This window comes from Poeciliopsis prolifica, unplaced genomic scaffold (genome assembly GCF_027474105.1).
Source record: "Poeciliopsis prolifica strain line A6 unplaced genomic scaffold, Auburn_PproV2 SCAFFOLD096, whole genome shotgun sequence".
NCBI classification, from domain to species: domain Eukaryota; kingdom Metazoa; phylum Chordata; class Actinopteri; order Cyprinodontiformes; family Poeciliidae; genus Poeciliopsis; species Poeciliopsis prolifica.
In genome coordinates this window covers 659,798-672,543 of record NW_026562471.1, presented here as the reverse complement: position 1 = coordinate 672,543, position 12,746 = coordinate 659,798, and the positions used below count along the sequence as shown (strand labels likewise).

The 12,746-nt window shown below is 37.0% G+C and overlaps 1 protein-coding gene across 3 annotated transcripts in view; it reads left to right on the top strand.

Annotated features, from left to right (window-relative positions):
* Positions 1 to 12,746, top strand: part of grik2 (glutamate receptor, ionotropic, kainate 2) — a 303,200-nt gene that overhangs the window by 213,417 nt on the left and 77,037 nt on the right. For all 3 annotated transcript variants that reach the window (XM_055023183.1, XM_055023180.1, XM_055023182.1), the window contains one exon: positions 10,375 to 10,581. In XM_055023183.1, coding sequence (XP_054879158.1) covers positions 10,375 to 10,581 — 207 coding nt within the window. The remainder of the gene's footprint in view (positions 1 to 10,374; positions 10,582 to 12,746) is intronic.

Here is a 12,746-nt window from a genome sequence, read left to right as displayed (position 1 = left end):
TGCTGCAGATGGGAGAGGTCTGGACGGTTGATACAACAACAGCAGATCTTTGATGTATTGTGGTGCTAAACTGTTCAGTGATTTATAAACTAACAACAGTATTTTAAAGTCTATTCTTTGAGCTACAGGGAGCCAGTGGAGGGACTTTAAAACTGCTGTTATGTCTCTATCTTCCTGGTTTTAGTGAGAACAGGAGCAGCAGCTTCTGAATCAGCTGGAGGATTGATTTGTTGGACAGGCCTGTGAAGACGCTGTTACAATAATCAATGCAACTAAAGATAAACACATGGATGAGTTTCTCTAGATCTGGCTGAGACATTAGTCCTCTAATCCTGGAGATGTTCTTCAGGTGATCGAAGGCCGACTTTGTAACTGTCTTTATATGGCTCACAAGATTCAAGTCTGAGTCCATCACTACTCCCAGGTTTCGGGCTGATCGCTAGTTTTTAGTTGTAATAACTGAAGCTGTGCATTGACTCTAGATCTATAGCTGTAGATGTATAGCTCTATATCTATAACTGTAGATCTATAGCTCTAAATCTATGGCGCTATAGCTCTCTAGATCTGTAGCTCTAGATTGTTCCTCTTTAGGTCCAAAAATAATGACTTCAGTTTTGTTTTTGTTCAGCTGGAGAAAGTTTTGGCACATCCACACATTTATCTGTTCTAAACATTTATTCAGTGATTGGATGGGGTCAAAGGTCACCTGGTGACATCGTAATGAAGAGCTGTGTGTCATCCGCATAGTTATGGAAGCTAATATCATTTCCTGTTATAACCTGAGGGAGAATATAAATATTGAATAAGAGGGATCCTAGTATTGAACCCTGGGGTACCCCTGTGACGGAGGACCCGTCACGATCGGAGAGTCCGTTTTAGCAAATATATACAAACATGCACTGTTATTAACTTACCTGTTTCTTTTCCTTTTAGTTTGGATTGAGGCGATTCATCGTGTGTGCACACGCGGTGTTTTCGTTTGACGATCATTCTAATCGGTTATTTTCAGGTAGATGTTTTTCCGGTTTTCTTTTGGGGGAAGTTGTTTCCGGCTTGGAGCGCACCGGGAGCCAATTATGTGATGTGTAGTCATCACAATGTGCTGGTTGTTCTTGTTCTTTTGTTTGGCTGTATTTTGATTATAAATTTATTTATTTTTCCTTCCTTATTATTATTTTACATATGTCAAGGATTTGAGTTATAAATAATTGCTTAGTTTTTGTTTTGTTTAGTTTAGTTTTGTTTGATGGGACTTCCTCTGGCCGGAGCCTGTAGCTATAAAAGCAGGGCTCTGTTTCACAGAGGGCAGTCGGCACCTGGACTCTAGAGGTGCCACGCTGAAGGTGAGACCCTTGGACTGTGAAGGTACTGCTGTGTTGATTTTTAACTCATCTTGGACATTTTTGTAAATATTATGCATTTGCCACTGTTGATTCACTGCACTGATAAAAAAACATAAATCTCACTAAAGTAATCCCTGGCCTTGGCCCGTCATTTTTTTGTGGTGGACCAAGTCATAAAAGAACCCCGTCACAACCCCACATGTGACCTTTGACCTCTTTGATGAGAAGTTTCCAATTGAAACAAAGAAATCCCTGTTCTTTATGTAAGATTCAAACCAGTCGAGCACCGAACCGGAGAGTCCGACCCAACTCTCCAGTCGATTCAGTAATATGTCAAAAGCTGCACTGAGGTCCAACAGAACCAGAACCAGCACTGTGGTTCTCCCACAGTCCGTATTTATATGAATATCATTGAATACTTTGACTAGGCCAGTCTCCGTGCTGTGGTGAGCACGAAAACCAGACTGGAAAGAGTCAAAGCAGTTGGTCATCATGAGGAAACTATTTAATTGTTTACACAGTTTTTTCAATAACTTTGCTGATGAATGAGAGGTCAGAGGTCAGAGGTCAGTCTGTAATTCTGCAGTAGTGATTTGTCCAGATTGTTCTTTTTTTAGCAGTGGTTTGATCACTGCTGTTTTCAAGGCCTGGGGGAAAATGCCTGATGTGAGTGATGAGTTACTATTTGGATCAGATCAGTAACAATAACAGGCAGGACTTTCTTAAAGAAATGTGTGGGTAGGACATCCAGACAGCAGGAGCTTGAACTTAATTGACTTTTAATTTCTTCTAGGGTTTTATAATGAAGTAGTTGAAAATGGGTCATTTTTCCTGTATTTGTTCTGTTTGGGTTCAGCAATGGTTCTGGCTTTAGAGTTGATGTGCAGATTAATCCTCTGATTTTTTGAATTTTCTCTGAAAAAGCTGGAAAACTTGTTCCATCAGCATTAGATTGAGTTCAGGTGGTAACGTCATAGGAGGGTTTGTGAGCCTGTCAACTGTTGCAAATAAAGCTCCAGCATTGTTCATGTTTTTGTTTATGACATCTGCAAAGAAAGCCTCCCTTGCATGTTTTAGTGTTGAGTGATAGTTACGTAGTCTTTCTTTATAGATGTCATTATGAACGTGAAGTTGAGTTTTACTCCATTTTGGTTCTGCTCTGAGACAGAGTTGTCTTGCAGGTCGAACTGTTTGTGCTTTTCTCTATGGAGATTTCTTCCTACCAAACACAACATTTACTTTAATTGAAGCAATAGAATCAATGATATATGACACTTTAGACTGAAAATCATCTACCAACTTATCTACATTATGACAGCTTAAGGGTGAGGAGGAAGAGTAGATTTGATTAAATGTTTCTGCTGTGTTTTCTGTGAAAGAACGTTTTGTGACAGTAGCTGTTTGTCCAAGTGGGTCAAAGAATAAATAACTTTCAAAGTAACAGCAAAGTGATCCGACAGGGCGACATCAGTTACAGAGACATTGGAAATATTCACACCCTTACTGATAACCAGGTCCAGTGTGTGTCCTTGAGTGTGTGTTGCTTGTGTGACATGTTGTGTTAAACCAAAATTTTCTAAAATATTAAAAGCTTTTTTGCCCCTCTGTCTTGGGGTTTGTCCACATGAATGTTGAAATCACCAACAATTATTAAACAATCATAATCAATATCTATATGATTGATAGATCATTCAAGTCAGTAAAGACATTTTCCACATATGTTGGAGTTTTGTATAAAGTTAGTGTCAAAGTTCATTTGAAGCCTTTAACCTGAATTCCAAGATACTCAAAAGATGTGAAATAACCCAAAGAAATTTACTACAATTTATGGTTTTCTTAAATCTCGAAGCCAGCCTCCTCCTTTTTTATGTTTTCTATTCTCACTTAAAAAATTGTAGTTAGGAAGTGCTGATTCAATGAGTACAATTTGGTCATTATCGTCATTCAACCATGTTTCTGTCAGAAACAACATCAATAATATACTCAGTAATGAAATCATTAATTAATAGAGCTTTAGAACAAAGTGATCTGGTATTTAAAAGAGCTACTTTAAGTGACTTGCAGGTAAAAAGATTTTCAGTCTGAGGTTTGAATTAGGACCGCTGTATTTCATATTTCTGTTTTTTGTCAATTTTCTTGTAGTGATCTGGACAGGTAATGTCCTGTTCTGCAGAACCCGGGGCCAGATACATTCTGGATGGAGACGGGTGTATATATATATCTGGTTCCCAGGCCTCAGACCTCAGAAACACAGAGTGATGGATCCTCTGGAAAGTCATGGGCAGGTGGCTTAAATGAAGTGAGGTCTGCTACTGAGCGCTAAGGAGAGACGTGCCATTTTGAACTTTTAGAAATTCTTTGGAAAATAAACATTTAATAAAGAGGCAATTAATTTCTCAAACATATTTATTTCAAAACCTGCACCATAATTACAAAACATATTACAATGTGGAATTTCACATGTCTCTTTCATTCACATATTGCTTGTAAAAAGGTCTGACATATTAGCTGTGCAATACAAAATGCACTACGCTTAATACATTTTTCTTCAATACAATGTGCATGAAATTGTCCAAAGTACAAAGTGGAGAAAGCAAAGAAAGCAGTTCATGTAATATGATAGAGTAAATGTTTTTTTAACAGGTAGCTTGCTGGATATTACAGTTCATAACAGACCAAGCTGATATTCAGATCCATCACTTCTTACCCAGTTTATGTTTCTGTTGATCAGAGACTGGGCCTGGCCTCTCTGAGCTGTCCACTCACTAACACAGATTGTCTTCAGTTTGTTGGGCCGTTGGTAAAGTTTGTCCAGGGACATCACCAGAATCCTCTACTGCACTGGACAGTCTTCAGTCTCCGAGTATGATAGCCAGTGCTGGTCTCTGGATCATAACAAACAAAAAACATAACAATGAAAAATGGAACAAAGGATTAAATTTTTACTACAACAAGCCTCAATCACAGAAATGTAGATTTTCAGAGATATTAATGCTTCCATAATCATTTTTGGAGCTTGAATCTTGGAAGAATCCACGGAGGGTCCAGGAGGTCGACGCTGACGACTACCGATTCAGCTGCAACCAAGCTGGTACGAATATATAGAAAAAGGCAATAAAAGGATTAAAACATGCTGCAAAAATGTATTTAAGACACAACTGCAGGAATAATGCTTTCAACATGAAAAAACCTTTTACAGTTTTTCAAAGGGAAAAAAATGATCAGAAATGTTGATAAATCTGACAAATATTCATGTAAATGTTCAACATTATAAAAAATATATACTCCAAATTATTACAGATCTGTTTGTTAGCCAAGAATTTGACTGAATGTTCACCAGCTCGATTTTTTTTTCAACACTAAAACTCCGCAAACATTTGGCATGGCAACACCGAACTGATGTCTATCATACAGTTTGATTTCAACTCAAAATAATAGTTATAAACCATTTCAGAAAAAAATTACTTATCAAGCGCAGTGAACAACTCAGACATGTGGAAAGTAAATTGTCCTGAAATGTCTTTGCTCGTTTCATTTTGGTGGGAACCTGTGAGTCAGTGAATGAAATCCTTTGGCGTTATAGCCGCTGTAGGAGTTCAGAGGTAAGATGTAAAGAGTTACTGATTCGATATGAAAACACTTTAACACTGGATTTTAACTACTAGTAATATACACCCCAGAGTTACATAAACAGAATATGACTCTATTGGAGTAAAATTAACTCTGCTTTTGCATAAATTCTGCTAACACAAAAAATTTAACACTTTTGAAGTATCTAACAATGTGAACTGAAAGTGCAGGAGCAGATTATGAATGAACATATTTGTGAATGGTATTGAGTCACATGGTTCATGAGTGGTCTATTTGATAGTAACCTTTGATGGTGAAGACATGTGTTCCACCCGAACAGGGGAAACAGTTTTTTGACCATGGAATGCTGATGCTGTCAACAAGTGTTTCATGAAAGGAATTGTTGTAAAAGATGACTGATTATCATTACCAAGAAGCAAAGAAAATAAATGGATGACTTGAACGATCAGAGACGGCTCTGATTTTACATCACTTGACAAGGTGATCAGAGTGTCAACTTTACCCCAGTATACCATCTCAGTGGCTTAATGTAAGGGCATTGGCTTAGCCTCTGCAGAAAGAATTGCATTAAGTAGGAAAAAAATCCTAATTGCAGCACTGGACATTAAAAAATCTGTTCTTATTTATCATAGAGCTGCATAAGCTATTTTATTTATTTTCAGTTCTTTTTTTGGACATTTTGCACGTTTTTTATCAATCCAAACAAGAGTCACAGACTCTGGGCTTTCTAAAAGGCATGGCAAAGGAAAGAAACTGAGCTCCTAGCTGAGTTAAAGCCAGTGATGATCCTGTTATTCAGGAAGCAAGCATAAAAATAACAATGTAAAGTAAATTGTGGGTTGTCATTATTTATCCTGGGCATTCTTTCCTTCCACACATGCTGTGAAGTGATTGGATTGCAGTTATTAGCAAAGACTCTGCAGCTGTAATTGCCATATCAGGGTTGAGTCATGGGGAGCTGTGTGATGGCTGTGAGCAGCGAGGAAAAAGGAGGGATGGATGACAATAATTGGGTTTGTTACATTTGATTGATGCACACTTTCAATCAGCTTCTCATCATTTTCTCAAAAATTATGAACTATAAAACATGATGTAATTACTGATAGGATCTTGGCCTATCAACAGTTTATCTACTTTGGAAATTACTGGCATAATGTTGCAGGGTAAATGGAGCACCTCTAGGCTGGAGCTGGAGCTGACCTATTCTGAAGAGCTGGAAGTAGACCCAATTCACCTTCCAGGGGAACAACCTCAGTTTTATTTATGTGCATGTAGGTGAAAACTTGTCGCAAACTTACACAGAATCTTGGTTACCTTTGAGTTTTCCAAGAACAGACGAACACAGATTGGACTTAATAAATGCTTACTTTGCTTATCTGCTTTGAACTGATGTTGGTGTTTCCAAAGCCATTTCTGCTGTTTCACATTGAATCTGGTCCAACTGGTCTTTGTTAGTGGAAAAGGCTGTTTCCATGAATGAGGGTGCTGAACAACACATCAACAAGGTCTAGACACTTGTAAATGGAACATACAAGGCCAGTGAATGCAGCAAGCTAGTACTTTCTAATACTTACTAATACTTACAATTTAATCACAGTCACACAACAAAACCTTATACATTTTTGTGCCTTTTACACAATGCAATACTGCTACAATTAATCCCAAAAGGATTCACAGGTGGGGCAGATCTAGATTACAACAAACAATTACATTTTATCCAACATATTTCTTCTGTCTGTGATGGACTGGCAGCCTGAGAGGGGGCCCATTCTTTGAAAGCTGGGCGTGTAAGATAATGAATAGATGTTCCTTTTATCTGGAAGTGACTCTAAGGTTTTGGAGAGACCCAGTTCTTACTTTACTTGAGAGGGAATCTATGGAATAATGTAAAGATTAGGGTGATGGCAAGATGGCTCTCTAATATAAAACACTCGGGCCTCATCGATGGTCATAAATAGAGGTGGGTGATATATATCACTTATGATTGTATTACAAATGTTACTTTAAAGATGTGCAATTTTACATTATTTATTACATATACTATCTCAAAAAGAAAACAAATGGACGGGGCATAAAAATCCTCATTGGGGAAGTTTGTCTCATTCAGCAGACAGTTAAACATACAAAGCCAAAATAAATAATAATGTATATTAATTGAATTACAAATGTAATGGAAAGATTTTCTGTCACATTTCAAATGTAATGGAAAGATTTTCTGTGGAAAACACACAGGATGACATAGACATATATTTGCCTGCCGTTTGCATGTGTACGTTTGGTAAACAAGTATGGGTTCAGTTTGCTTAAAGATCCTTTTTACGCATTTTGTTTTTGTGAATTTTTTTAATCTTTTTGCTTAAAAATAGGGGTGTGGTCAGATTATTGTTATAAAAAAATTGCAAAACTACACAGATTTTTTTTCTCCATACCATTTCTCCATACTTATAAATATCTATAGAGAAAGAATAAAAGCTAGACAGCAATTGTAAGAATAATAGGGTAGACTAGATCCTGTTAAACATGTTATTTTTGTTAAAATGTGACTAAAGACAACATCTAAAAAAAAAATTTATTTCTATATTTTCAGAGATGCTTGTATCTGACACAAAATTCTTTATTAAATTAAAATGATTTTCAATCTAAATCTGTCAGTCAGTGGATAATTTTAGATGAATATGTATGATGAAGATTTCCTCCTGAAGGCCAAACTTCAAACAATTTTTCTGTGTGGAATAGTACTGCTGGGGATTCTGGGTGTCTTCAGGAGTCAGATGATGACCCTTAAGAACCAGTGGTTGGTTTAACTTTCCTCTGGCCTAACCTCTTCAAATCTTTGTTGTGTTTTTTTGTGCGTGTCTTGATGGTGTCTCTGGGATCATGGGTTAGTGCAAAACACCTCAGATAAAAAGATGAGAGTGCAATGCCATGCAAAGTAGTGCATTCAAGTATAAATTTGCCATCTTTTAACAAAGTGCATAGACCATATACATGTGTAAGACAAAGTGCATAGACCATATACATGTGTAAGAGCCTTATGAAATCCATTTAATTTTTTCCCCAAATTTAAATTGTTTTCTGCTTTTGATTTTATCTGAATTACACTTTTTTTCCAATTTAACTATATGTATCAATCCTAATGACAGGTGAATGAAAAGTAGTACGACAAACAGTTTTAATGTTTAATGTTTTACTGGTTCAGCAAAACATTTAGTGTCATAGCAAAGCATTTAAAACTATTTAGCAAACACTTATTTTAAAGAACAACAAAACATGAAAAACACAGTATCACATTTTCCATGTATTTACAGTTTTTCTCAGCTGCTTTAGTGCATTTCTTAAATCATTTTCAACATTTGCAAAATAGTAAATGCATTTCTAAAAAAAAACTTGCACAAACAATAATACAGCTTATATTACTTGCAAAACCCAGTTTCTTTCTCAAAATCCTTGCTACTTCTCTCAAAATTAATCAAATCAAATCAAAATTTTATTTTCATAGCACATTTCAGCAGCAAGGCATTTCAAAGTGCTTTACATCATAAACACAAAGTCATGCATCATGGAATAAACAATACATTGTTCCATATTACATTTCAAATAAAACTCTAAACAGGTGTGTTTTAGTCGAGATTTAAAGGAAGTCAGGGTTTCTGCTGTTTTACAGTTTTCTGGAAGTTTGTTCCAAATTTTTGGTGCATAGATGCTGAAAGCTGCTTCTCCTCTATTGGTTCTGGTTCTGGGGATGCAGAGCAGACCCAGAACCAGAAGACCTGAGAGTCTGGAAGGTTGATACAACAACAGCAGATCTTTGATGTATTGTGGTGCTAAACCGTTCAGTGATTTATAAACTAACAACAGTATTTTAAAATCTATTCTTTGAGCTAGGAGCTCAAATGTCTGTTTCAGTGAACATGTCATTGTTTCATTGTGTTCAGACAAGAGTCACATTGATCAGTCGTGTTGTCAACATAACAGTGTAATCTGTAGGGATATTCTATTGTGAACTAGACATTTGATGTCAAGAATTGTAAATCGTAATGATGCAGTGTCAATGACAAGAAACTGGACAAATTTCAAAATTATGATTTTAGTGTAATTTGTTGGCAGACTATGACACTGTAAAAGAAAAACTAGAGGAGCTATAGGAACATAAGACAATCTCTTTAAGGAAAACTATACATGCAGTGCTGTAGGAATCACAATGCACAATGTTAGACTTTCCATCTCCACATTAAGAAACATTTCTTCAGGGGGTTAAAAAGTGAGCAGGATGAGAGGAATTCCATCAGCATCCTGTTGTGGGCAGCAAACCATATCCTGATGATAGAGTGATGCAAACTGGCATTATGTCCTCTGCCTCTTCTGAAAAAACCTCAACTTAAAATTTCCACAAACATGTCAGAATTCACATGGATAGTCAGAATTCCAATTAACCGATGTAGACTGTTCATCAGCAATAAAAGTTGAGGTGCATGTTTCACCTTACTTAAAACATTATGTACGTTAGAAATTTGCCATGGAGTGAAATATTCTACTCACTTAAACTAAATGTAATGCCCACAGGTTACTCTTGACCTCTTCTGTTTTGAAACTTTTTTGGGTCACACAAGAGCTGCTGTCCACACACAAACTATCAATCATAATGAATGTGAATTTTATTTTTCAGTTTGAGGAGACAGATATATAAAATTTTGTAATAAAGGACCCTTACTACATATTTTAGTCTAGTTTAGTTTAGATAGGGTTTTTTTTTTTTAAACTGATTGATAATAGAAGAAAAAATGTGTTGGAGCTCAGCATTTTTTGATTTCTGTTATCCCACAGCTAAATGATAAACGACACCTGCCGGGTGGCATATTTTGTGATTTATTTGTCTGGGAGAGACAAGAAGGTCTAATGCTAACAAAGACAGACGTAAAGTGGAGAGAAGGCTTGTGGAGAGATATGGTGGAGAGGACTGGACGTAGAGAGAAAAAAAAGACATTAGCAATGTTTGCATCTGTTCATGAGAACAAAGAGAATTTACCAGCTTCTGCTCTGTGTTTTTGTGTCCATCTATCAACATCTCTTATCTTATTGATGAGGAATGTTGTCTCCAGAAAGCTGGGCCTGGGTCCAAAGCTAACCTTATGTGCCTGAGAGGAGCAAAGTCATTGATATGGAGGGATTATTTCTTATTATGGTCATGTCTCACTTTGCACCCATCCTTCATCAATAACAGGAGTTTCTTCTGTTATTGCAGAAACACACTGCTGCACACAGCAGTATCACACTTCACTTGCTTCCCTGGCCATGCTGATGTATTTTTGTTTGTTTGTTTTATTTTGCATTGCTTAAAAGTTCATTTCCCATATTGAAGAACCTTTCAGACAGGCCTTAATACCGTGTAAAAGATACCAAGTGTTTCAGGGACTAATCTTTTCACTATTTGCCCTGACAGGAGGAGCCATATGTAATGTTCAAGAAATCTGACACCCCACTTTATGGGAACAACCGCTTTGAAGGCTACTGCATTGACCTACTGAGAGAGCTGGCAAACATCCTGGGCTTTACATATGAGATTCGCCTGGTGGAAGATGGAAAATATGGTGCACAGGATGAGAACACGGGCCAGTGGAATGGCATGGTTAAAGAGCTGATGGACCACGTAAGTACTATCTTTACAAAGACAATTCCAAAACGCTGAGAAAATATGTTGCTGCCATCCTTATACTTCTGATTTGGAAAGATGTTCTCAGGTTTGAAAGATCCCCCTACCAAATATAGACATTAAGGACAAATGATCCTATTTCACTTTTACAAAACATGTCTTTAAAAATTTAAGTGTTCAACCCTGAGTGAATTTTAAATTGCTAATCTGGTCTTTGGTATGACTTGTTTTTCTTGTACTAGTGGCCTTTCAGACTTTGCCTAAATTGCACATTTCTCATACAATTTGCAGAAAAATGCATTTTTTTTCTCTGGACACATACCTTTCTTTCTTCTGAAAAGTATGATTCAGGAGGGTGTTGTACTATAATAGTTGTTTAAGTAGATGAAGGTGGCACCTTAGGGCAAAGATGTCAAGCTCATTTTTATGTTGGACCACATAAAGGTCATGAATGTGCTGAAAGAGCTGGTTGTGGGATAAAATATTGACCTTTTGACAAACGGATATTTTAAATATTTACCCATTCTCACCAAACTAATTTGGCATAATGCAAATAAATACTTCAACTTATGAAATACTATGTAAGTACACAACTATGATTCTGTTTGTATGGCCCTCTGAGATCTGGGGTGTTCCAGACATAGGTATCCCTAAAATTTGACATTTTACCTAGAAATGAGCCAGACGTCCTTGCTTGGTTAGAATTACTAGACAGTTGTCTGTCTGTTACCTAAACTGATCTCAGATGGTTTCCCATTTTGTTAATCAAGAAAATAATTTGTTTAAGTTGAACCTTATATTATTTCCACAGATGTAGTTACCTCAAAAATTGTCAATTAACACTATATATGGTAAAAGCTTAATGGCTACAGGCAGAAATGATTTTCTGTGCTTCACTTTGGCAAAATGAGTGTCTAGCTGAAGGTGCTCCTGTATCCGGTCAGCATATGATGTTAGTAGATGAGACTCGTTGTCTAAGATGGCCAGCATCTTGGACAGGAAAAAGAGGGGCTCAGGGATAGAAGTGGGGTAAAAGGACAGATTAGATGGAAATGTAGGAAGAAATCCTAGGGCAATTGGCTGAGCTGGATTCACAAGTGCTTGAAGGTTTTGAAGAGAAGCTGGAGCCAAAATGAACTGAGAGGCAGAAGAAAGAGTACATGCACAGGGATTTTGTGCCTGTGAGGACAGGGATTAAATAACGGTGGATAAGAGCTGAGAAACAGCCATTGATTGAATTATGTCATCGTGTTGGAGGAGGAAGCAGAAGTTGAGGAAAAAGCCAGAAGTTTGGGATGTTGGGATGACAGCGATGCTGTTGTTTGTTGAGGTATTGAGGATGAAAACAATAAGAGTCTAAATTTGTTGTCTGAGCCGCTGAATGGGATGCCTTTCTCTTTTGAAGAGCATTGAAGGCAAATGATATTGCAGGATTTCAGAATTTGGAATGTTGGGATGCCAGAGGAGGAAGGCTGAGACGTGGACGTGTTTGTGTCATTTGGTTGAGAGGCTCGGGAATGACCCTGTGGCCTGGGAGAATGAGCTTGTTGTCTGACACCTTGAAGCGGTCCATGATTATGGAATCAGGATGTTGTTGGAGGTGAGAGATGAAATGACGGTGATGTAGTGTGAGTTTGTGGATCAATGCAACATGTTTCATAATGTTTGCTTTGAGTCTGTAGAAAGCCTGATGTCAATAATTATTCTATTTCAGGTGTTGTAGTTGCTATCTACATTAATTCAGGCTGATTATAGTGTTTACTGTCATTTCACACTCAGCAGTAATTTATTGTTTTTACTGTTTTATGAACAATAAAAGTTTTGCAATTCACCCAGAGAAACTGAAAAATATTTCTGCAGACATGGATGCCTGCAATCATATAAGTTGTTTTGGGGTTGCTCTCTTTACACTGGTTGATCCTGTCATCCACTTTTTCTTTTTTCCATCCTCCAGTTATAACCTGGGTTGAGTTATGTGTTGAGGATGTAAATGTGTTTACTTCAAAATGTCACCTAATTGGCTGAGAACAAACAAAAGCATAACCAGTAACGCTCGGTATGATAATGAGCTGTAGGTTTCTCCTATATCTTCTGAAATGGCTCAGATTTACTCTGATTTATGAGTTGAATTCAAAAACATAGTTTATCCTTTTAAATCATCT